This window comes from Rhinoraja longicauda, chromosome 17, assembly GCF_053455715.1.
Source record: "Rhinoraja longicauda isolate Sanriku21f chromosome 17, sRhiLon1.1, whole genome shotgun sequence".
Classification (NCBI taxonomy): Eukaryota; Metazoa; Chordata; class Chondrichthyes; order Rajiformes; family Arhynchobatidae; genus Rhinoraja; species Rhinoraja longicauda.
The window spans coordinates 44,926,687-44,951,181 of record NC_135969.1 but is presented as its reverse complement, the minus strand read 5'-3'; the positions used below and the strand labels follow the sequence as shown (position 1 = coordinate 44,951,181).

At 45.6% G+C, this 24,495-nt stretch overlaps 1 protein-coding gene across 12 annotated transcripts in view; it reads right to left on the bottom strand.

The window, feature by feature from the left end:
* LOC144601969 (ERC protein 2) overlaps positions 1-24,495 on the bottom strand; it is a 552,614-nt gene that overhangs the window by 306,152 nt on the left and 221,967 nt on the right. For all 12 annotated transcript variants that reach the window (XM_078414628.1, XM_078414617.1, XM_078414626.1 and 9 more), the window contains one exon: positions 11,626-11,763. In XM_078414628.1, coding sequence (XP_078270754.1) covers positions 11,626-11,763 — 138 coding nt within the window. The remainder of the gene's footprint in view (positions 1-11,625; positions 11,764-24,495) is intronic.

Here is a 24,495-nt window from a genome sequence, read left to right as displayed (position 1 = left end):
ATTGGCTTTGGTGAAAGTTTGTAAATTGTTCCTACTGTGTGTTGGATAGTGTTAGTGTGTGGGGATTGTTAGTCATCACGGATTCAGTGGGCCGATTAATCTGAAATAAACTGGATTTAGCATTGAAGTTGGGACCAAAACAGCATGGTACATTTTATATGGAATAAGGGATCTATGAACAAACATGTATCACTCAAAATGATCAAAGCACAAAACCATAAATGAATAGTGTTGAGTCTACACCAAGAAATATTTGTTAGAATTATTCATTCAATGCTAAATTAAGACGAGTAAGCAAAATAAAGGGATATAAGAGACAAAAAATATTTTTCTAAAAAATATATTTGTGTTGATTCCTTCAGTTGTTGTTTCCGTAAAATAGGAGAAAATTAAAGAAGCAAATAAATGAAACAAAATCCAAACGGCTGCAAGAAAGATCTGAGATGCTATACCAAGAATAAGGGGTAGGCCATTTACAACGGAGATGAGGAAGAACTTTTTCAGTCAGAGGGTGGTGGTGTGGAATTCTCTGCCTCAGAAGGCAGTGGAGGCCAGTTCGTTGGATGCTTTCAAGAGAGAGCTGGATAGAGCTCTTAAGGATAGCGGAGTGAGGGGGTATGGGGAGAAGGCAGGAACGGGGTACTGATTGAGAATGATCAGCCATGATCGCATTGAATGGCGGTGCTGGCTCGAAGGGCTGAATGGCCTACTCCTGCACCTATTGTCTATTGTCTATTGAAGCAAACAAGGCAGTTCAGAGGAAAGCCAGAGCTGACAAACGGGCGTACCTGGAAGACCTAGCCAATCAAGCAGAAGGTGCAAATAAGAAAGGAGAGCAAGGAAAGGTCTACAACCAAAATAATCTGTGGCAAACATCGGCGAACCACTGAGACACCAATTGTAGACAAAAAGGGCCGACTCCTAACAACAGAAACAGAACAAGAAGCCCGCTGGGTGGAACACTTGAATGAAGTATTGAATAGAACACTGCCCATAATAGAGGCTAACACCCAACAAGCAGAGGATGACCCAGATATTAGCAATGAATCACCAACTAAGGAGGAAATTGTTACAGCCATCAAGTCCCTTAAAAGTGGAAAATCCCCAGGCCAAGATAACGTCAATGCAGAACTGTTTAAGCCAAAGTATTTGTACCACTTTTCACAGCTATTTGGGAAAGAAAGATGCCTGATGACTGGTCAGAAGGAGTCATCATTAGGATACCAAAGAAAGGCAACTTAAGAGAGTGTGACAATTGGAGAGGGACCACTCTTCTATCAATTCCAAGCAAGATTCTGGCAAAGATTATAATACAACGTACCTCAGAAGCAGTAGACAAACAGCTCAGGAAAGAGCAGGCAGGACTTCGTGATGGGAGGAGATGCATTGACCAGATATTTGCCCTGCGTAACATTATAGAACAGTGCACAGAGTGGCAGAGACAGATATACATCAACTTTGTTGATTTTGAGAAAGCATTTGACAGCATCCACCGGGACAGTCTCTGGGGCATATTACGAATGTATGGGATCCCACAGCACATAGACGAAGTAATTAAGAGCTTCTACGCCAACTTCTCTGGCAGAGTAGGGAATAGTAACCACACATTCCAGGTGAAGACAGGAGTTCGACAAGGGTGTGTGATGTCAGCGCTACTCATCAATATTGCTATTGACTGGGTGATGACTCACACAACCGAAGATCAAGCAAGAGGCATACCATGGACCCTCTTCTCAACATTGGAAGATCTTGGTTTTGCTGATGACATAACTCTGGTCTCCCACACTCACAATCACATGCAGGAAGAAACATCCCGTCTTAGTGACTTTGCACGACAAATTGATAAACCAGAAAAAATCTGAATTAATGACACTTAACATCCAAAACCCCTTACCAATCCAAGTGAATGGAAATGGCCTTCCCATAACTGAGGAGCTTATTTATCTTGGTAGTAAAGTCAGATACGATGGCGGAGCACAAAATGACATTAAGAGCCGGCTAAACAAGGCTAGGAATGTTTTCAGAACGCTCAACAATGTATGGAGGTCCCAGCAATACAGCAGCAAGACCAAGCTGAAGATATACGGGAGCTGTGTCCTCTCCACCCTCTTATATGGCTCGGGATGCTGGAGAATGACAGTGAGTGACATGAAGCAGCTGTCAGTCTTCCACACTAACAACCTGAGAAGAATCCTTAGAATATTTTGGCCAAACACCATATCCAACCAAGATCTCCTTGTTCAATGCCAGCAAGAGAGTGTGGACACCATCATCATGAGAAAGCACTGGGACTGGATTGGCCATGTACTGAGAAGAGAACCAGACAGCATCCCAAGAATAGCCCTGCACTGGACACCAGAAGGGAAAAGGAAAAGGGGGAGACCCAAAACCGCATGGCGTCGAACTGTAGAGGAGGAAATGAAAACTATGGAATTGACCTGGGGTAGTGTCCAGAAACTAGCCCAGAACAGACAGGAGTGGAGAACCTTCATTGTTGCCCTACATGCCAGGAGGCACAATGGGCAGTAAAAAAAATATTTAAGTGGTTGCTTTTTATAAACTGCCAACAAATGTTTAACAGCAAAGCACCATAAAAAAAGTTACCTTTGTTGTAATGGTCAAGTGTGAATGTTCTCTACTGAGTTTATTGTGCACTTATCAGACATTGACACAAGAACTTCAGGTCGTTCTGTGTATACAGGGCTGATTCCACAGAACACTGCACTTTCTAGAAGGCACCTTGGACAGCAACTTCTTTATTTTCATGTTTCATAAAGGCTTAGGCATTAGCTACAACTTATTGATTGATCTATCGTTTAAGAATATCTGGCTTCACCTTCTGATAAAAATAATGAAATCTAGTCTAATTTGGAAAATGAGGCAAAGTAAACATCCAAAAGCAGTTTATTACATCAATAACCTCTCCCACTATTTGTTGACTGCCACCAACTGTAAAAGTTGTAGATGTTCTCTGGTTTGTTTTATGTGGGGGGTGGGGGAGGGGGAAGGGAGAAACTGTTTTTCAATCTCTTACCTTGCCGGAGATGCCGGAGATGCGATTGTTTTCCGGATCGTATCTCCAGTCGCTCTGCGGCCTAGCATCGTGGAGCTGGCGGCCTTGCTCGAGACTGACTTTGACCCCGACCGCGGGGCCATGGACTTACCATCAGAGCCTGTGATTCCCTGCCTTGGATCGACGCTCCAACCGCGGCCTGCGGATTTCACCATCAAGGAGCTCGCCGTCTCGGGTAGAGGCCGATGTCGGGAAGCTCCAAATCGCAGAAGGTTCGACTGTCCCCGACCCAGGGTCCGATCGCCCAGCGTAGGGGAACTCAGATCCCCCCCCCCCCCCCCCCGATGCAGGAGTTTGATCGCCCCGACACGGAGGGCCCGACCGCCCGCTACGGGAGTAAGATCGTCCCGTCAACGGAAGGCTCGAGGCCCCCGACCGCGGGAGAACAAAGGGAAGAGATTGGACTTTTTTTCGCCTTCCATCACAGTGAGGAATGCGTAGGAGTCACTGTGGTGGATGTTCATGTTAAAATGTATTTTGTGTGTCCTGTTGCTTTTTATTGGTATGACTGTGTGGCAAAACACACTTGGCTAATAAAGTATGATTATGATTATGATGATTATTATCACAAAATGCTGGAGTAACTCAGCAGGTCTGGCAGCATCTAGGAGAGAAGGAATGGGTGATGTTTCGGGTCGAGACCCTTCCACCCGAAACGTCAACCATTCCTTCTCTCCAAGATGCTGCCTGACCCACTGAGTTACTCCAGCATTTTGTGATACCTTCGATTTGTACCAGCATCTGCAGTTATTTTCCTACATGATGATTATTATGATTATGATGATATTGTAACCTGATAGGCTTGAATTCTTACAGGTATTCCTCAATGTCTGCGCCGAACATGACACAAATTTCAACTAATCTCCTCTGCCTCCTGGTGATCCGTACCCCTCCATTCCCTGCACATCACCATCTCTACCCAAAAGCCTAGTAAACACCACCACTATCATCTCTGCCTCCACCACCACCCCTGGCAGCGCATTCCACGCACCACCACTCTCTGTGTACAAGTATAACAGTCTTGTCACACACATCCACTTAAACCTTCCCCTCACCTTAAAGCAAGCCCCTGCAGTCTGTGGCATTTCCACCGAAAGCAGAGTATTACCTGAATGGTGGCCATTTAGGAAAAGGGGAGATGCAACGTGACCTGGGTGTCGTGGTGCAGCAGTCATTGAAAGCAAGCGTGCAGGTGCAGCAGGCAGTGAAGAAAGCGAAAGGTATGTTAGCATTCATAGCAAGAGGATTTGAGTATAGGAGCAGGGAGGTTCTACTGCAGTTGTACAGGGCCTTGGTGAGACCGCACCTGGAGTATTGTGTACAGTTTTGGTCTCCTAATCTGAGGAAAGACATTCTAGCCTTAGAGGGAGTACAGAGAAGGTTCACCAGATTGATCCCTGGGATGGCAGGACTTTCATATGAAGAAAGACAATAGACAATAGGTGCAGGAGTAGGCCATTCGGCCCTTCGAGCCAGCACCGCCATTCAATGTGATCATGGCTGACCATTCTCAATCAGTACCCCGTTCCTGCTTTCTCCCCATACCCCCTGACTCCGCTATCCTTAAGAGCTCCATCTAGCTCTCTCTTGAATGTATTCAGAGAATTGGCCTCCACTGCCTTCTGAGGCAGAGAATTCCACAGATTCACAACTCTCTGACTGAAAAAGTTTTTCCTCATCTCTGTTCTAAATGGCCTACCCCTTATTCTTAAACTGTGGCCCCTTGTTCTGGACTCCCCCAACATTGGGAACATGTTTCCTGCTGGACTCCCCCAACATTGGGAACATGTTTCCTGCTGGATAGACTAGGCTTATACTCGCTGGAATTTAGAAGACTGAGGGGGGATCTTATAGAAACATATAACATTCTTAAGGGGTTGGAGAGGCTAGATGCGGGAAGATTGTTCCCGATGTTGGGGAAGTCCAGAACCAGGGGTTACAGCTTAAGGATAAGGGGGAAGTCTTTTAGGACTGAGATGAGAAAATATTTCTTCACACAGAGAGTGGTGAATCTGTGGAATTCTCTGCCACAGAAGCTAGTTGAGGCCAGTTCATTGGCTATATTTGAGGGAGTTAGATGTGGCCCTTGTGGCTAAAGGGATCAGGGGGTATGGAGAGAAGGCAGGTACAGGTTACTGAGTTGGATGATCAGCCATGATCATATTGAATGGCGGTGCAGGCTCGAAGGGCCGAATGGCCTACTCCTGCACCTATTTTCTATGTTTCTATGTTTCTATGTTTCTAAATGGAAGTGAAAGGAGGCACTAGCAGAGTGGCGTTACATGCACTAAACATGTAATATAATAACAGCAGCCTGTGGACGTTGCTTTCCAAAATGTGGTTCTGTTGGCCCAGGCAGAACCTAATGTTACCTAATGTATGATATGATGCATTTATTGCAAGTGGCTTCAGGCTAATTTCTCGTGGGTTTCCTATGTTAGCTACTTAACACCAAGGTCTGAGTCCAGACAGCAGTAATATTTCTGAGCCAGGGTGGCTGTCCAAGATCCTTTGACAAATGTGGATTGCAGTACATCCTAAGGCGATGCAGACGTTTACTCTGGTCGCCACCAAGACTCTGACTGAGCTGAGCATGAAACTCAAATCCATCATGTTCAGAAGACAAAAGGAAAGAATTTGCAAGATTCTCCCATGCAGCTGTGTACTTTGCTCTGATGTCACACTCTATCAGGAAACCCATGATTTTTGCTGTCTGACGCCACTTGGGTGGCAGAGTTCCTGTGTGTAATAAGTCAAAATTACCTCTTCCTGTAGGCCAGGAGCTCTTAACCCCTCTCACTCAATTAGCATGCAGTCAGCTGGTTTGGAGTGTGGAGAGTTCAGAACCTTCCTCCCAGGTGGGGCTTTAAATGCTCGTCATGCTGAAAAAAGGGATCAGGTTTTTAACTGTGACAGCCAGTCCAAAAACAACTTGCACGGTCACAGAGGGGCTATCAGTGTGGTTTTCCTGATTCCACACTCCTTGACAGGAAAGGGAGGAACTGCATTCAACCAGTTCCCCGAGCAGGAATGGAGCCGGCTGTCAGGAGAGGTAAGGCCCTGCATCAAATGTTTCACTGGATAAACAGGCGGCAGAGGACAGCTCATGCACAAAGTCCAGAAAATCCCCACGGATTCACCGGAGCACTGCAATTGACCCCTTTATCTGATGAGTTCAGATAAAGACTAGTGTGTAAGAAGGAACTGCAGATGCTGGTCTGAAGAAGGGTCTCGACCTGAAAAGTCACCCATTGCTTCTCTCCAGAGATGCTGCCTGTCCCGCTGAGTTACTCCAGCACTTTGTGTCTGTCTTCAGATAAAGACTGGACTGCCTTATGGACAAGTTGATTTCAGCTGAAAGTATAAAAGATCACTCTCGGATGTGAAACGTTCCATAGTAAGCAGACACAAAGGACTCCCAAGTGATTGGGAATAGTTGGCTAAGACATCGGAGAACATTTTTCCCACAGAATTATAGTGCGGAATGGGGAGAGGAAAGTACAGGAGGGGGCAAGGAGAGATGAAGTGATCCAGTGATTGTTTACTTGATGTCTAGCGACTTTGCACAATGCTAGCACGTCGAATGTACAAGTTGATATCTTCATCCAGAAAGTGCCACTTTGCAGTGATCCTATTTATTACAACCAAATCTATTGCCTTCACCAAGAACGCCTCTTCCAGTTGTGGAGGTTCACAGGCCGTTCTGAAATCCCGTTCCTACAATGTTTACCATGGAGTCAAGGAATGATGCAGCAGAGATGAGAAAAGATGGCAAGTTACAAAAATCCTTTTTTTTTTGGAAGATACTTGGACCTAGAATGCGTTCGCTGCGAGGGTGGTGGAGAATTCCAAAGAGAATTGAACGCAAAAGGGAATTGTCTGTGAAGATCCAGAGAAGGAACAGTGGAATGGGGCTATTTGGAGATTGAGCTTTTAAAATTCATTTTCGGGACAGGGGCATGTACAGTTGGCCATGGGATCCAAGATGTGGGTACCTTCATCTACTGCGGTCTTCTTAGGGAGAAGGTACTCCTACAGTGTTATTGGGTCGGGAGTTCCAGGATATGGACACAGAAATGAAGAAGGGCCAATAACGTACCACTCATAGCCCCCCCCCCCCGATGCATGAGCTCGATCGCCCCGATGCGGAGGGCCCAAACACCGCCGGCTACGAGAGCCAAGATCGTCCCGTCAACGGAAGGCTCGAAGCCCCCGACCGCGGGAGAACAAACAAGGGAAGAGATTGAACTTTTTTTCGCCTTCCATCAAAGTGAGGAATGTGGAGGAGTCACTGTGGGGGATGTTTACGTTAAAATATATTTTGTGGGTTCTGTTGCTTGGTATGGCTGTATGGTAAAACAAAATCCTCGTATGTTGCGAAACATACTTGGCTAATAAAGTATGATTATGATTATTATGACTATGATTATGAAGTCAGGATGCTGCTGCATAACTTGGGGAGAAACCTGCCCATGGTGTCTGTGCTGTGTCTGTGCTGACCATGATGCCAAGACCATTTCTTATCTACCTGCACATAACCCATATACGCTGCATGTCCGTGTGCCTATCCAAAAGTCTTTTATATGCCTCTATCGTATCTGCCTCCAACACCCCCCCCCCCCCCCCCCCCCCCCCGACAGCATGTTCCAGAATCTCACCGCTCTCTGTGTAAAAAAAGGTGCCGCGCAAATCTCCTTTTAAACTTTGCCCCTCTCACCTTAAAGCTATGCCCTCTAGTATTTGACTTTGAGACTTTCTGGTAAACCTCCTCTAGCCCTCTCGAAAGCTTCCACATGCTTCCTGCAATGGGGCGACCAGTACTGCATTCAATACTCCAAATGTGGCCTGACCAGAGTCCAATAAAGCTGCATAGATGTGGAGAGGATGTTTCCACTAGTGGGAGAATCTAGGACCAGAGGCCACAGCTTCAGAATAAACTTTTAGAAAGGCGATGAGAAGGACTTTCTTTAACCAGAGTGGGGCGAAACTGTGGAATTCATTGCCACAGACACCAGTGGAGGTCAAGTCTTTGGGTATCTTTAAAGCGGAGACTGCTAGGTTCTTGATTAGTACGGGTGTCAGGGGTTACGGGGAGAAGGCAGGAGAATGGGGTTAGGAGGGAGAGATAGATCAGCCATGATTGAATGGCGGAGTAGTCTCGACGGGCTGAATGGCTTACTTCTGCTCCTGTGACTTATCAACCTAGGATCTGCGGATTTTGTCGGTCAATGCATTTGGGTCGTAGCCTCGGCTAGTAACGGGAGTGTATTTTGTAGATGATATATGATACAGCCACCACAGTCCAATACATTCCAGTGGTAGCTGGATGAATGCTCAGGAAGATTAATAGCGTGCCAGTCCAGCTGGCTGCTTTGTCTTCAATGTTGGCAAGTTTATTTGGCACTGTTTCATCCAGAGAAGTGGCTGTGACTGCCCTGCAAACGGGAGAAAAGGATTGGGAATGCCAGGACTGAGTCACACGTACGATGTAGCCACTAACCTGCTCAGTGCCACAGCAGGAAGGTCAGGCCAAGTCCACTTCCCAGTGTAGGCTGACCCCCAGGTGTTGTGGCTGGGACTCAGTGGAGAGTTGTGAATCTGTGGAGTTCTCTGCCTCAGAAGGCAGTGGAGGCCAATTCTCTGGATGCATTCAAGAGAGAGCTCGATAGAGCTCTTAAGGATAGCGGAGTCAGGGGGATATGGGGAGAAGGCAGGAACGGGGTACTGATTGAGAATGATCACCCATGATCACATTGAATGGCGGTGCTGGCTCGAAGGGCCTACTCCTGCACCTATTGTCTATTGAGGCATTGACAGAAGATGCCAAGGGCAGGTTTTTTTTGTTGCAATGATCCAGCACTGGCATAGTGGGGATGAATGTCCCCCCCTCCTGAACCTCCAATTCTCATAGTTGAGGTGAGTCAAGTCTCAAGAGAGTGTTTGATTGTCATATGCCCCGAAACAGAACAATGAAATTCTCACTTAGCAGCAGTACAACAGAAACGTAAACGTGGTACCAAACATAATGTTGTGCCGTGTTCATAAATGACGTCTCCTCTTTCATCTTCTGCAATCCCTTCTCCCTCCACACAGGCTGCCTGGTCCAGCGAGCTCCTCCTTTTGTTTCAAGGTAGACACAGAATGCTGGAGTAACTCAGCGGGTCAGGCAACATCCTCGGGAGAGAAGGAATGGGTGATGTTTCGGGGCAGGACCGTCCCCCTCCCCTGACATCAGTCAGAAGATGGGGCTCGACCCGAAACGTCACCCATTCCTTCTCTCCCGAGATGCTGCCTGACCCACTGAGTTACTCCAGCATTTCGTGTCTCCCTTCGATTTTACCAGCATCTGCAGTTTTTTTCCTACTCTTTTTGTTTGAGCTTTATAACTAACTCTTTACACTGGAGCACCATCAAAGGTTTGTTACCTTAGGGCGGCACGGTGGCACAGCAGTAGAGTTGCCGCCTTACAGTGAATGCAGCGCTGGAGACTCAGGTTCGATCCTGACTACGGGCGCAGTCTGTACGGAGTTTGTACGTTCTCCCCGTGACCTGCGTGGGTTTTCTCCGAGATCTTCGGTTTCCTCCCACACTCCAAAGACGTGCAGGTTTGTAGGTTAATTGACTGGGTAAATGTAAAAATTGTCCCTAGTGTGTGGAGGATAGTGTTAATGTGCGGGGATCGCTGGGCGGCGCAGACTCTGCACTGTATCTCTAAATCTAAATCTAAAAATCTAAACTAAGGCAGGTTTGGAGGGATTTGGACCAAACGCTAGTGTAGCTGGGACACGCTGGCCAGTGTGGGCAAGTTGGGCCGAAGGGCCTGTTTCCACACTGTATCACTCTGTGACTCTATGACTGTTCGAGCAAATAAAATGCCTTCAGAGAATACAAAATTCTTGCAATGAAAATGTGCAAAGCACCGGCTCTAAAGGCATGAGCTTTTCCCTACCACAAATCATGGGCCATCAAAGTGCAGTGCACAATGCATATTCTTAAATATTAATAAAATAATCACAAAATCTAGTACATAGTTGACGGCACCATAGCAAATATCTAAATATAAATGTACCCCATTATGGTGCAGGAACAATTAAATCCTCCTCACTGACTCAATCAAAAGAATACTTCATTATTCCCCCAGGGTCATCCAGAATAATTAGAACATGAAAAAGATTAACTGATTTCTCTGGTAATTCAGGCTAGCTCAGGCAAAACTGAGGAGCAAAATATGAACTGCATGTGGCCTTTGGCCCAGCAAATCATGGTGTGCCCTCGCTCGACTCATTCAAAGGCACATCCAAAACCCGAGCGAAAATTCAGGTGCACCCACATCTTGCACTCCCACACCACGGGGCAAATTGCCATTAGTTATCCAGCCTTCTGCAGCAGAGTCCAATCTCCTTCCCTGCAGATCACTGAAGGACGACATAGACCTCATCAGGTGATCGTTCCCTAACCGATCGTTCCCTAACCATCACCAGACCAAGTAACCAGTGACGTTCTAAGGAAGTCACGAGGAACTGCAGACGTCGGGACCCTCCCTCGGCTCTGACAAAGGTTGGTTATTTATGCACTTCCTTGCTGTCAAGATGAAGTAAATCCACCCGACCCAATGCCCAATGCACATTGACAGACGATGAGCTGGCTAACGGGAAATAATTTGTGGGTGATAGTTTAGTTTATTAACACGTGTACTGAGGTACAGTCAAAAGCCTTCTTGTTGCCTGCTACCCAATCAGCGAAAAGACTCTATATGATTACAATTAATTGGGCCACAGTGTACAGCTACAGGTAAAGTCCATTAAGGTCCGATGGAAAATAGTTCACGAGTCTCCAATAATAGATGGGAGGTCTGGGCCATGCTCTAGTTGTTGATAGCACCGTTCAGTTGCCTGATAACAGCTGGGAAGAAAGAATCCCTGAATCAGGAGGTGTGCGTTTTCACACTTCTGAAGGTTTAGTGAGCGGGCACAGAAGTGGTGAATGGAGTAAGGTTGGAACAACCTGAAATTGTCCATGACAGCGGAAAATAATAACATCTAATCTAAATAGTTATGGATTACAAAGCTCTGAGATGCAAATGGATCTGGATATCCTGGTGCATGAATTACAAAAGACTAGTCTACAGATATGGCAAATAATGTGAACGTTTAACAGCATGCTGTCACTCATTGGGATATGGGTTAAAGACAAAATTAAGGAGAGAGACATAAAAAGCTGGAATAACTCAGTGGGTCAGGCAGCATCTCTGGAGAATGAATAGGTGACGTTTTGGGTCGGTCCTTTCTTCAGACCTCATTTCATCTCTGGCCTTTGTCCATCTATCTGCCACCCTCACTTGTATCCACCTATCACTTGCCCAGCTTTGTCCCACCACCACCTCACTTCCAGCCCACGACAACCAGTCTGAAGAAGGGTGTCGACCCGAAACGTTGCCTATTAACGACCCCCAGAGCTGTTGGCTGACCCGTCAGGTTACTCCAGCACTTTATGTCTCCCTTCAAATACATACTTGATACATAAATATGAGTGATTTTTGCATAATTTATTACCTTCTCTGATAAAGCTTCTTCCAGTGTTGCCAAAGCCGTATCGGTGTTGCTGGAGTCCGTTTGTAATGACTTAACTCGATCTTTCAAGTTGCTAAGCTGCTTATCTTTGTCTTTAAGCTGTTCCTGAAGATTTTCGATCTGCACGAAGAAACAATTAAACTTAGAAACTACAAAAGAAAATATTTTATTCATGTCCAAGCAGCCTTTTTCCTTCCATTGCACAGTGCACATACCGTATCCAAGTCATAAATTATTTCTGCAACAAACCACTTCCATTTTTGGCAACTTTATGAGTACTTAGTTGGGTCAAAGGCACTTCAAGATTTTCTGAATATCTGAAGTATTACTTAATGCATGATTCACAAAAACCAGAAAATACTGATCACTTTGAAGTTTACAAACACATTGAGACATCCTTTTTTTTAATATAACAGCCTAAGTTACAATGTGGGATGCTGAGTGGTGCAAGGGTTAGCAAGTTGTATAAAAATGCTAAAGCCAGGTTTTTATTAAAAAATCTGGTGTGTGAGCTCATTCCAAACGTATACACGAGACTAGAATAACCAATTCACAGGGAAACAAGAAGGGATCTTATTTCAGGCATTAATCACAGAGTCTCTGGAGTAACTCAGCGGGTCAGGCAACATCTGTAGAGGCCGTGGGCAAGCGACGTTTCAGGTTGGGACCCATCTTTCAGTCCTGTGATCTTTCATTAGAAACGTTCAAATGAAAGGTCAACGATCTCAAACAGTAATTTTATTTACTTCTGTCCACAGATGCTGCCTGACCCGCTGTTCCCACTCTATTTTTATGATCAGATTTCGAGTATCCATTATACTTTGCTTGCGGACAGCAGCCAAATTGGTTGAGAGCAAAGTTACAAAGCAACTTCAAATTCCGCTTGGGAAAAAAAACTGCAGATGCTGGTTTAAATCGAAGGTAGACACAAAATGCTGGAGTAACTCAGCGGGTCAGGCAGCATCTCTGGAGAAAAGGAATGGGTGACGTTTCGGGTCAGGACCCTTAGGTCCATTCCTTCTCTCCAGAGATGCCGCCTGACCCGCTGAGTTACTCCAGCATTTTGTGTCTACCTTCGAATTCCGCTCGTTGTTGGTTGACTTTCACATTTGACTGTATTTCATGTAAAGTTAATTTAACACATTCAGCAGAAACCAAGTGCCTTGAATTGGTCGCATAAGGAATCATACAGAGACACACCCATGTTCTTGTAATGTCCTTCTGTGCAGTCATGACACTATTTACCACTCTTACAGTCATGACACTATTTACCACTTCTCGTGACACTAAAAGAATTAGGTGAGTGAAGTACTTGAACTTTCCTTGCTGCAGGTAAAATTTCAGTAACTTGTTAACCCATTGAAAGAGAAGCAATATCGTGACAAAATCACTGAGGAGATTTAGTTAAGTTTAGTTTTTGTCATGTGTACCACCGAGCCCACTGAAGCAATCACAGAATTTTGTTTAAATTTTAAAGCAAAATTTTATTCAGAATAAAATATACACAAAACATAAACTCTTCATACATTGTTAGTGTCTATACATGTTCTATAATGCCATACTTAGGAGTGTTTGCACATATTTTTACACAAGAGTCCCTTGCCACTCATGGGGTGACATCCCTTCCCTTGTTTGAGGGGCGTCTCCACCACACCCTGCCCTCCATGTCCAGCAGCGGAAGGACCCTAGACTGAGGTCCTCCCCCACAGTCTAGCCTTGGCGTTGGCTGCACCGAGCTTCAGTACGTCCCTCAGCACGTACTCCTGCAGTCTGGAATGGCAGTCATTAGATTTAAGTTTGGGCAGTGCCAGAAAGTGCCAGACATTCTGCGAGCGTACTGTATTTTATCGGTGTGAGCCCAGCCCACCAGCTGTACAGCCTCATCTGAGGGAGAGGGAGGGAAATCTGTCAAAAGTACACATTTCCTATACAGTGTACTCTGCCTGCAGCGGAAACTTCACAGCCACAGCAAAGGGGTAGTTAGAATGAAAGCTGAAGAAGAGTGTCATAAGGTCATAAGTGAACGGAGCAGAATTAGGCCATTCGGCCCATCAAGTCTGTTCCGCCATTCAACCTATGTTGAAAGGTATGTAACCTTTTCCCACACCATAAAGTGGCGGAAAAAAACTTGGAGGATACATTACTGTGGGAGATGTGAGGAATAAAGATTTATAGGTGAGAGGGGCAAAGTTTAAAGGAGATGTTGTCTTTTACACAGAGGGTGGTGGGACGCGCTGCCAGGGGTGGTGGTGGAGGCAGATATGATAGTATCCAAACGAAAGTGTTGTATGGATAGGCACATGGATATGCAGGGAATGGAGGACCTGCACGGAGAGGAGATTAGTTTATCTTGGCATCATGTTCGGCACAGACATTGTGGGCTGAAGGGCCTGCTCCTGTGCTATGCTGTCCTCATGTTATATGTGCAGGGCAACCATGGACCAACTTGGTTGGCACGGTGGCACAGCGGTAGAGTTGCTGCCTTACAGCGAATGCAGCGCCGGAGACTCAGGTTCGATCCTGACTACGGGCGCCGTCTGTACGGAGTTTGTACGTTCTCCCCGTGACCTGCGTGGGTTTTCTCCGAGATTTTCAGTTTCCCCCCACACTCCAAAGACGTGCAGGTTTGTAGGTTAATTGACTGGGTAAATGTAAAAATTGTCCCTAGTGTGGGTAGGATAGTGTTAATGTGCGGGGATCGCTGGGCGGCACGGACTCGGTGGGCCGAAGGGCCTGTTTCCTCCCATTACTCCCATAACTTATAGAAACTTACAAAATTCTTAAGGGGTTGGACAGGCTAGATGCGGGAAGATTGTTCCCGATGTTGGGGAAGTCCAGAACAAGGGGTCACAGTTTAAGGATAAGGGGGAAGTCTTTTAGGACCGAGATGAGAAAGTTTTTTTTCACACAGAGAGTGGTGAATCTGTGGAATTCTCTGCCACAGAAGGTAGTTGAGGCCAGTTCATTGGCTATATTTAAGAGGGAGTTAGATGTGGCCCTTGTGGCTAAAGGGATCAGGGGGTATGGAGAGAAGGCAGGTACGGGATACTGAGTTGGATGATCAGCCATGATCATATTGAATGGCGGTGCAGGCTCGAAGGGCCGAATGGCCTACTCCTGCACCTATTTCCTATTTTCTATGTTTCTATGTTTCTATGTTTCCGCGCTGTATCTCTAAATCGAAATCTAATCTAAAAACTTTGGTGTTCTCACTACATACAAAGACAGCGAGGAGGAAGACGTGGCATTGTGTTTAATGGTAAACGTGTTATTTTAAGGACAAGCACATTTCATTCAACAGTTTCAGCTTCACTGCAAAATTTGTTAAATGAAAGAAGTGACATCAAAGATTTTTTCTAAAACATTGAGTTAGGCACTTAAAACCTGCCACCTTGTGGTTTATTTGACATTCAGCAAGAAAGAGGTTGCTTCAATCGAGACTTTGCATATCAAAAGATAAAACCATTAAACACCATTCAACTGAACATTCCCACTTGATGTGTCTTGGGGAATGCTCCTCTGGGTAAAAAGAAAAGAATCTTCTTAATCCAAGTACTGTATTTATAGAATGGTAATGAATCACTGTTGTCACTGAGCTTTTACCCTGGCCCAGCGCCAGAGGCAGCAGTGTATGTCACACTTGCAGACACAAGCCCAAAACTAACATAAAGATCTACAAATCATCTCTCTGCTACTCATCGTGATATATACAGGTATGTTTATTGACTACCTTGTGCAAAGAGGTTCGTGCTATGCCAAGAAAAACATGATCCTACAGGCAAGATTACTGATCAGTGAAGTACACAGCAAAGGATGCATGATATCGAAGCTCTACAATTATAAAACTAAGCACTAAGCATCGAGCCAGACAGTCGCACGGCATGGAAACTGGCCCTACAACCCACCTTGTCCATGGCGACCAAAATGCCCCATCTAAGCTAGACACAAAAAGCTGGAGTAACTCAGCGGGACAGGCAGCATCTCTGGAGAGAAGGAATGGGTGACATTTCGGGTCGAGACCCTTCTTCATCTGCAGTTCCTTCTTATCTCCAGAGGTGCTGCCTGTCCCATTGAGTTACTCCAGCTTTTGGTGTCTATCTTCGGTTTAAACCAGCATCTGCAGTTCTTTCTTACACGCCCCATCTAAGCTAGTCCTATTTGCCTGCCTTTGGCCCATATTCTTCTAAACCTTTCCTTTCCATGTACCTGTCCTAATGTCTTTTAAATGTTGTTATTGTCCTGCCTCAATTACCTCCTCTGGCAGCTCGTTCCATGTACCCATCACCTTCTGAGTGAAGTTGCCCCTCAAATTCCTATTAAATAGTTCTCCTCTCACTTTGAACCTATGTCCTCTGATTTTGATTCCTCAACCCTGGGTAAAAGCCTCTGTGCATTCTATTTGAAAATAAAACATGATCCAGAAATTATCAAGCACCTTCATAAATTAAATTTATAGTCAATATTATGTAATAAATACATAATATTTTTGAGATTAGAGTGCATCACCATTTCATTAAGAAACACTTGGCGGCACGGTGGCGCAGTGGTAGAGTTGCCGCCTTACAGCGAATGCAGCGCCGGAGACCCGGGTTCCATCCCGACTACGGGGGGGGTTGTCTGTACGGAGTTTGTACGTTCTCCCCGTGACATGCGTGGGTTTTCTCCGAGATCTTTGGTTTCCTCCCACACTCCAAAGTCGTACAGGTGTGTAGGTTAATTGCCTTGGTAAATGTAAAAATTGTCCCTAGTGGGTATAGGATAGTGTTAATGTGCGGGGATCGCTGGTCGGCGCAGACCCAGTGGGCCGAAGGGCCTGTTTTCGCACGCTGAATCTCTAAAACCTATATGAATAATATCCAAATACCGTGTTTCCTATTGCCATTGAAACAGAATACTGTTTTCCATTTGGAGATCTTTAATGTTTACACTAAAATAACTTTTCACGTAAACATCACAATGGATGAAGGATGATCTTATAGAGACGAGACAGAGTCTGCTTTTCAAACCACGATGATTCGATGACCACCAAACACTCCACATTGATTACGTTAAACTGAACCCCGTGTCTCACAGCTTTGAAGTTCCTAAGTGCTTTCTACATTTTTGCCTTTTGCCTTGTGATTTTGTTTTGTGATTTTGCATCAGCTTTTTGCTCTTCAAAGGGGTGACACACAGTGGGGCAGCTGTTAGAGCTGGAATATCCTTCCATTCCATGCATATCCATGTGCCTATCCTAAATCACCTTAAATGCCACTATCGTATCTGCCTCCAAGACCAAGCACACAGTTGCGATATTATTGTCACGAATGCCTTCAAAATGTCTGTTCATTTAGGAATAAGGTGGACTTTGAATAATGGTGCCAAAACGTGGCGTTGCCTGCATGTGTAATATATGCAAAATTAATTTCATTGTACAGTTGCAAAGGTGACAAAGAAAGTACCGTTGAACTAATGAGAAAGAGTAACAAGATCACTGTAAAGCAGCAGGTTTTGCTTTGGAAGGCAGTTCACCTGTTTGTTGGCTTGGATTACAGTGAAACTAAAAGCCTTGCACCACAATCAGTGACTGAATCATCACATACCTCTAACCCTTGCTTGGATCAAAGAGTGCAGCTTTATCAAAGCTCCAGCCACTTTGATGCATTGCTGAATAATGCTGCCCTCTCCAAATAAGCAGCATCAAGCCTGCTGAATTTAATCAATTAATTGAAACTTAATACAATAATTACAATGTAACTTGGAATGCTATCTATTCACAGGGTGTGACTCGGTTAGAAAATTATCTGATTCGTAACAGGTAGCCTGCTGTGGAAAGTTAAAAAGGTTAATTGAAACGCTGCCAATTCACACACCATGCTCCCTGCCAGAAACCATTTAACCTGCATGAAGCTGGATTGATATAGGAGGAAATAATACATGGATTGCAAAAACCCTTTTGATTATGACTTCTACAAAATTAACTGAAGCTGTTCTTACAAGCAAAATACAAGTAATCTGTGTTGTATTAGTCACAGCACTGCACAGGTAGATTAGCTATAATACCAAGATAATGATGGATCCCTTTTCTCTTAAAATCTACACTACTACAACTAGGGTTGCCAACTATCTCACTCCCAAATAAGGGACAAGATGACGTCACCGCCCCGCGCCCCAGATGACCTCACCCAGCCAGTGGCCACGTGCTCCCGCTCCACCAATGGCGGCCGCCAGGGCCGGGAGGCGGGTTGCTAGGCAACCTCTGTTAGGCGGCGCCCGGGCCTCCAGACCTAAACTGTCCGCACCTACAGTGTCCGCACCTGCATTGTCCGGGCCTACACTGCCCGGGCCTACAGTGTCCGGGCCTACACTGTCCGCACCCACACTGTCCGGGCCTACAGTGTCCGGGCCTACACTGTCCGCACCCACACTGTCCGGGACTACAGTGTCCGGGCCTACACTATCCGGGCCTACAGCGTCCGGGCCCACAGCGCCCCCCGGGCCTAATACCGGACAAGGGCGGTCCCGTACGGGACCATCCAATTTAGCTCAAAATACGAGATATCCCAGCTAATAGGGGATAGTTGGCAACCCTAACTGCAACCCTGTTTAGTTTAGTTTAGAGATACAGCGCGGAAACAGGCCCTTCGGCCCACCGAGTCTGTGCCAACTGGTGATCCCCGCACATTAACACTACCCTACACATACTAGGGACAATTTACATTGACACCATACCAATTAATCTACAAACACGTACGTCTTTGGAGCGTGGGAGGAAACCGAAGATCTCGGAAAAAACCCCACACAGGTCATGGGGAGAACGTACAAACTTTGTACAGACGGCGCCCGTAGTCAGGATCGAACCCGGGTCTCTGGCGCTGTGAGGCAGTAGCTGTATCGCTATGCCATCATGCTGCCTTCTTATGATCTCCCACTACTACAACCCTGCGTTTTTACACCACTGCAATTTGCCTATATACCTCTTCTTCTAAGTTCTCAAAATACATTCCTCCATTGTTTAAGGGAACAGTTTACATTCTGCGTCTACATTTTCAACAATGGTGTGGCACGGTGGTGCAGCAGTAGAGTTGCTACCTCAGAGCACCAGACAAAAAATTGACAAAAAAAATTACTTCATTACAACTCACCCTGCTGTAAAATCCCCCCAACCCTCTAAAACAAAAAGTTTAAGGCAACATCTCTCTGGCCTTAAACCAATTTTGTGCCTCAGATAAATATTTGCAAGCATGTACTTGTGCTTCAACCATAATTGAATGGTTTATTCTTTATTTTGCACCTGTAAAATATTTAAAATAGTACTTTCTCCTGCCTGGTTTGCTTTAAATGTATTCCTGGACGTGGCGGTCAGTTTATCCATCTTGGTGACGTTGCCAGAGCCCATGGAAGTCCTTGAACGGACACATGGGACGAACCAGCATCGGTAAAGGTGAACGTTTAATGTTTAAGAAACAGTTAGACTGGTACATGGATAGGACAGGTATGGAGCGATATGGACCAAGCGCTGGCAGCTGGGACTAGTGAAGCTGGGACATTTTGGCCGGTGTGGACAAGTTGGGTCGAAGGGCCCGTTTCCACACTGTATGCGAATGGTATGTTAGCATTCATAGCAAGAGGATTTGAGTATAGGAGCAGGGAGGTTCTACTGCAGTTGTACAGGGCCTTGGTGAGACCGCACCTGGAGTATTGTGTGCGGTTTTGGTCTCCTAATCTGAGGAAAGACATCCTAGCCTTAGAGGGAGTACAGAGAAGGTTCAGCAGATTGATCCCTGGGATGGCAGGACTTTCATATGAAGAAAGACTGGATAGACTAGGCTTATACTCGCTGGAATTTAGAAGACTGAGGGGGGATCTTATAGAAACATATAAAATTCTTAAGGGGTTGGAGAGGCTAGATGCGGGAAGATTGTTCCCGATGTTGGGGAAGTCTAGAACTAGGGGTCACAGCTTAAGGATAAGGGGGAAGTCATTTAGGACCGAGATGAGAAAACATTTCTTCACACAGAGAGTGGTGAGTCTGTGGAATTCTCTGCCACAGAAGGTAGTTGAGGCCAGTTCATTGGTTATATTTAAGAGGGAGTTAGATGTGGCCCTTGTGGCTAAAGGGATCAGGGGGTATGGAGAGAAGGCAGGTACAGGTTACTGAGTTGGATGATCAGCCATGATCATATTGAATGGCGGTGCAGGCTCGAAGGGCCGAATGGCCTACTCCTGCACCTATTTTCTATGTTTCTATGTTTCTATCACTCTATGACTTCCTTCGTGATAGTGTTTACCAATGTCACTATTACATTGCCCTCTACCAAATGGAGCCAGGTAAATTATTTGTAGAATATTAGTGGCTTACATGACATTGTCCAAAGTTTGCACCCAATGACAATAATGTGAACAAACTAATACAGATTAATACTCTGAAGAAGGGTCTTTACCCAAAACGTCACCTATTACTTTTCTCTGCCTGACCCGCTGAGTTACTCCAGCATTTTGGGTCTATCTTCGGTGTAAACCAGCAACTGCTGTTCCTCCCTACCTACACACAATAAAATTCACATTCCGCTCAATAAACAAAGAAAATATTAGGGCTGCAATAAATATTTGAGGAACAATTATCCATCTACCAGTTGCCAGGCTTTGCCCCACCCCATCTCCATTCTCCAGCTTTCTCCACCCTATCGCAATCAGCCTGAAGAAGAGACCTGACCCCAAACATCACCTGTCCTTTCACTCCTCAGTTGCTGACTGTCCCGCTGAGTCTCTCCAGCACTCAAAGATTCCAGCATCCGCAGTTCCTTATATCTCCAAAACGAAAAATAAATAAAGTGTTGGAGTAACTCATTGGGTCAGGCAGCATCTCTGGAGGACATGGATCGGTGACATTTTGGGTAAGGACCCTTTTTCAGACTGAACCGAAACGTTACCTATTCATGTTCTCCGCAGCTACTGCCTAACCCGCTGGGTTACTCCAGCACTTTGTGCCTTTTTTTTGTAAACCAACATCTGCAGTTTCTTGTGTCTGCTCCTCGTATCTCTAGAATGGTTTTGATCATTTCAATCAAATTTTATTTATGGGGAAGATTTTTCATGCCAAAAATATTTATACAACCTTTTCCCTCAAATAACTGTGCATTCACTGTTCATGTAAGCTTTTTAGACCATCGTCTGTTATCTTGGGATAGTTCAACCCATTTTCATTTTCATTAATGAGCTCAAACCTTTCAAACCGGCCGCCATTGGTGGAGTGTGAGCACGTGGCCGCTGGCTGGGTGAGATCACGTGGGGCGCGGGGCGGTGACCTCACCCTTTGTCCCTTATTTGGGAGTGAGGAAGTTGGCAACTCTACTAATACGGGACAAGGGAGGTCCCGTACGGGACAAACCAATTCAGCCCAAAATACGGGATGTCCCGGCTAATACGGGACGGTTGGCGACCCTAGCAGAAACGCAATTGAGGTGAACCAATACTCGGCCCTTTTCTGATTGTGACGGACTTGTTTACTTGCTACCTCTGACAAGGCCGGTTGTTTTGCCACATCAGAAGCCGACTGTAACCTTTTGCCCCATTCCTTTAGCATCGTGGTAAAAGTAGCTTTCAAGAGCTGTCAAACTATTTAGACTCAGAGGGATTAAGAGAAATAATACTTACACAACAAGGAATTTTCATCACCTCTGCCAAATGAGGGAACAGAAACAGCTGCTACTTTAATCGGTGACCCAAAATATTTGGAAGTGACTTTTTCTTTACCATCTAATTGCCAGGAAGCAGTAAGAAACCAAGACAATTACACAAACACCACACACGGCTCTTCTTCTGCTTATCATGCTAGATTAACGAAACTAATTTGACACGTTTGAAATAAAAGACTGCCAGCCTTAGACTGGAACATCGCGATCTGAGGCCACATTATAAAGAAGCTAACAGAAAAAATATAAATCATTAAGATAGCTGGCTCAGGCCTTCAAAACCTATTAGGCAGCTGTTAATGGTGGCAAATGGTGTATAAATGATCATATGAATTGTCATTTCCACACAGAGCTTAATTGCGTCACCTAATTTATTTTATGTCCTTACCGGTAATTCTAATCCAACATTATTAGTTTAGCTAATAACATAATCAACATATATGGAGTATAAGCGTCTGAAGAAGGGTCCCGACACGAAATGTCACCTATCCATGTCCTCCAGAGATGCGGCACGGTAGCGCAGCGGTAGAGTTGCTGCTTTACAGCGAATGCAGCGCCGGAGACTCAGGTTCGATCCTGACTACGGGTGCTGCACTGTAAGGAGTTTGTACGTTCTCCCCGTGACCTGCGTGGGTTTTCTCCGAGATCTTCGGTTTCCTCCCACACTCCAAAGACGTACAGGTATGTAGGTTAATTGGCTGGGTAAATGTAAAAATTGTCCCTAGTGGGTGTAGGATAGTGTTAATGTACGGGGATCGCTGGGCGGCACGGACTTGGTGGGCCGAAAAGACCTGTTTCCGGCTGTGTATATATGATATGATATGATATGCTGCCTGACCTGCTGAGTTACAGAAATTGAAATTGAAATTGATATGAATATTGATTTCTCTAACTTCAGGTAGCCCTGGCATTCCCTCTCTCTCTATCCCTCCCCCACCCAAGTCGCACCAGCTTCTCGTTTTTACCGTGCAAACAGTTAACAATGGCCTGTTTCCTTTGTCATCGTTACTTCCTTGCATATCTTTCATTCATTGTTCTTTATCTCTCAACGTCATCATCTATATCTCTCGTTTCCCTTTTCCCGAACTAGTCTGAAGAAGGGTCTCGACCCGAAACGCCACCCATTCCTTCTCTCTAGAGATGCTGCCTGTCCCACTGAGTTACTCCAGCACTCTGTGAAACGCCACCCATTCCTTCTCTCTAGAGATGCTGCCTGTCCCACTGAGTTACTCCAGCACTCTGTGAAACGCCACCCATTCCTTCTCTCTAGAGATGCTGCCTGTCCCACTGAGTTACTCCAGCACTCTGTGAAACGTCACCCGTTCCTTCTCTCTAGAGGTGCTGCCTGACCCACTGAGTTACTCCAGTACTCTCTGAAACATCACCCATTCCTTCCCTCTAGAGATGCTGCCTGACCCACTGAGTTACTCCAGCATTTTGTGTCTACTCCAGCCCTTTGTCAAGCAATCAAAAATATTTGTTTATTAAAAATTTCCTCACTCATCAAGCTTGAATGGGTTCAGAAAAGATTTCCGAGGATGTTGCCAGGACTAGAGGGGTGAGCTTTCGGGAGAGGTTGAGCAGGCTGGGTCTCTATTCCATGGAGCGCAGGAGGATCTTAAAGAGGTGTATAAGATCATGAGAGGAATAGATTGGCTAGATGCACAGTCTTTTGCCCAGAGTAGGGGAATCGCGGACCAGAGGACATAGGTTCCAGGTGAGGGGGAAAAGATTTAATAGGAATCCGAGGGGTAACTTTTTCACACAAAGGGTGGTGGGTGGATGGAACAAGCTGCCAGAGGAGGTAGTTGAGGCTGAGACTATCCCATCGTTTAAGAAACAGACAGGTACATGGATAGGGCAGGTTTGGAGGGATATAGATCAAGCATAGGCAGGTGGGACTAGTGTAGCTGGGACATTGTTGGCCGGTGTGGGCGAGTTGGGCCGAAGGGCCTGTTTCCACACTGTATCACTCTATGACTCTCTGCCATCAAGAAAATGAATAAAATATTCTACCCACCTACCCAATACCATCATTTGGAATACAATTAATAAATAAATACCCAAAACTTGCTGTAACTTGGTTACATGAGGTTATCAGATAGACCGATGCTCCAGAATGTTCTAATTATGCTCCTTATACCTATCTGATCGTTAGAACTCAGATGGAAACTATAAAGATGAAAGATTTTAAAACTTCTATGATCTTCCCAAGTTGTGTTCTTTATTTGACCTCTGGCTACATATCAGCAAAAGCCTTTTGTACACAGTCATCTTATTGTTCTGCATGTTGTTCTTTAGTCATTAATTTTCTATTTTTCTTAATTATTTGTTGCTTTGTGCTACTTTGTTGAAAAAAAACCTGAAACAGAACATTTTTACAGGGAATTGATTAGTAAAGGGTAGACACAAAATGCTGGAGTAACTCAGCAGCAACTCTGGAGAGAAGGAATGGGTGACGTTTCGGGTCGAGACCCTTCTTCAGACTGATGTCGGGGGAGTGGGCGGGACAGAGATAAAATGTAGTCGGAGACAGTAAGACTGGTGGGAGAACTGGGAAGGGGGAGGGGATGGAAAGAGAGGGGAGGGGAGAGAGAGAGAGGGAAGGGGAGAGGAGAGAACTATCTGAAGTTAGAGAAGTCAATGTTCATACTGCTGGGGTGTAAGCTACCCAAGTGAAATATGAGGTGCTGTTCCTCCAATTTGCGTTGGGCCTCACTCTGACAATGGAGGCGGCCCAGGACAGTAAGGTCAGATTGGGAATGGAAGGGGGAGTTAAAGTGCTGAGAAACCGGGAGATCAGGTAGGTTAAGGCGGACTGAGCAGAGGTGTTCAGCGAAACGATCGCCGAGCCTGCGCTTGATTAAGTGCAGGACTTGACACCTGGAACAGTGGATACAGTAGATGAGGTTGGAGGAGGTGCAAGTGAACCTCTGCCTCACCTAGAAAGACTGTCAGGGTCCTTGGATGGAGTTGAGGGGGAGGTAAAAGGACAGGTGTTGCATCTCCTGTGGTTGCAGGGGAAAGTACCTGGGGAGGGGGTCGTTTGAGTGGGAAGGGACGATTTGACCAGAGTTGCAGAAGGAAGTCTCTGCGGAAAGCAGAAAGGGGTGGAGATGGGAAGATGTGGCCAGTAGTGGGATCCCATTGGAGGATTATACGCTGTATGCGACGGCTG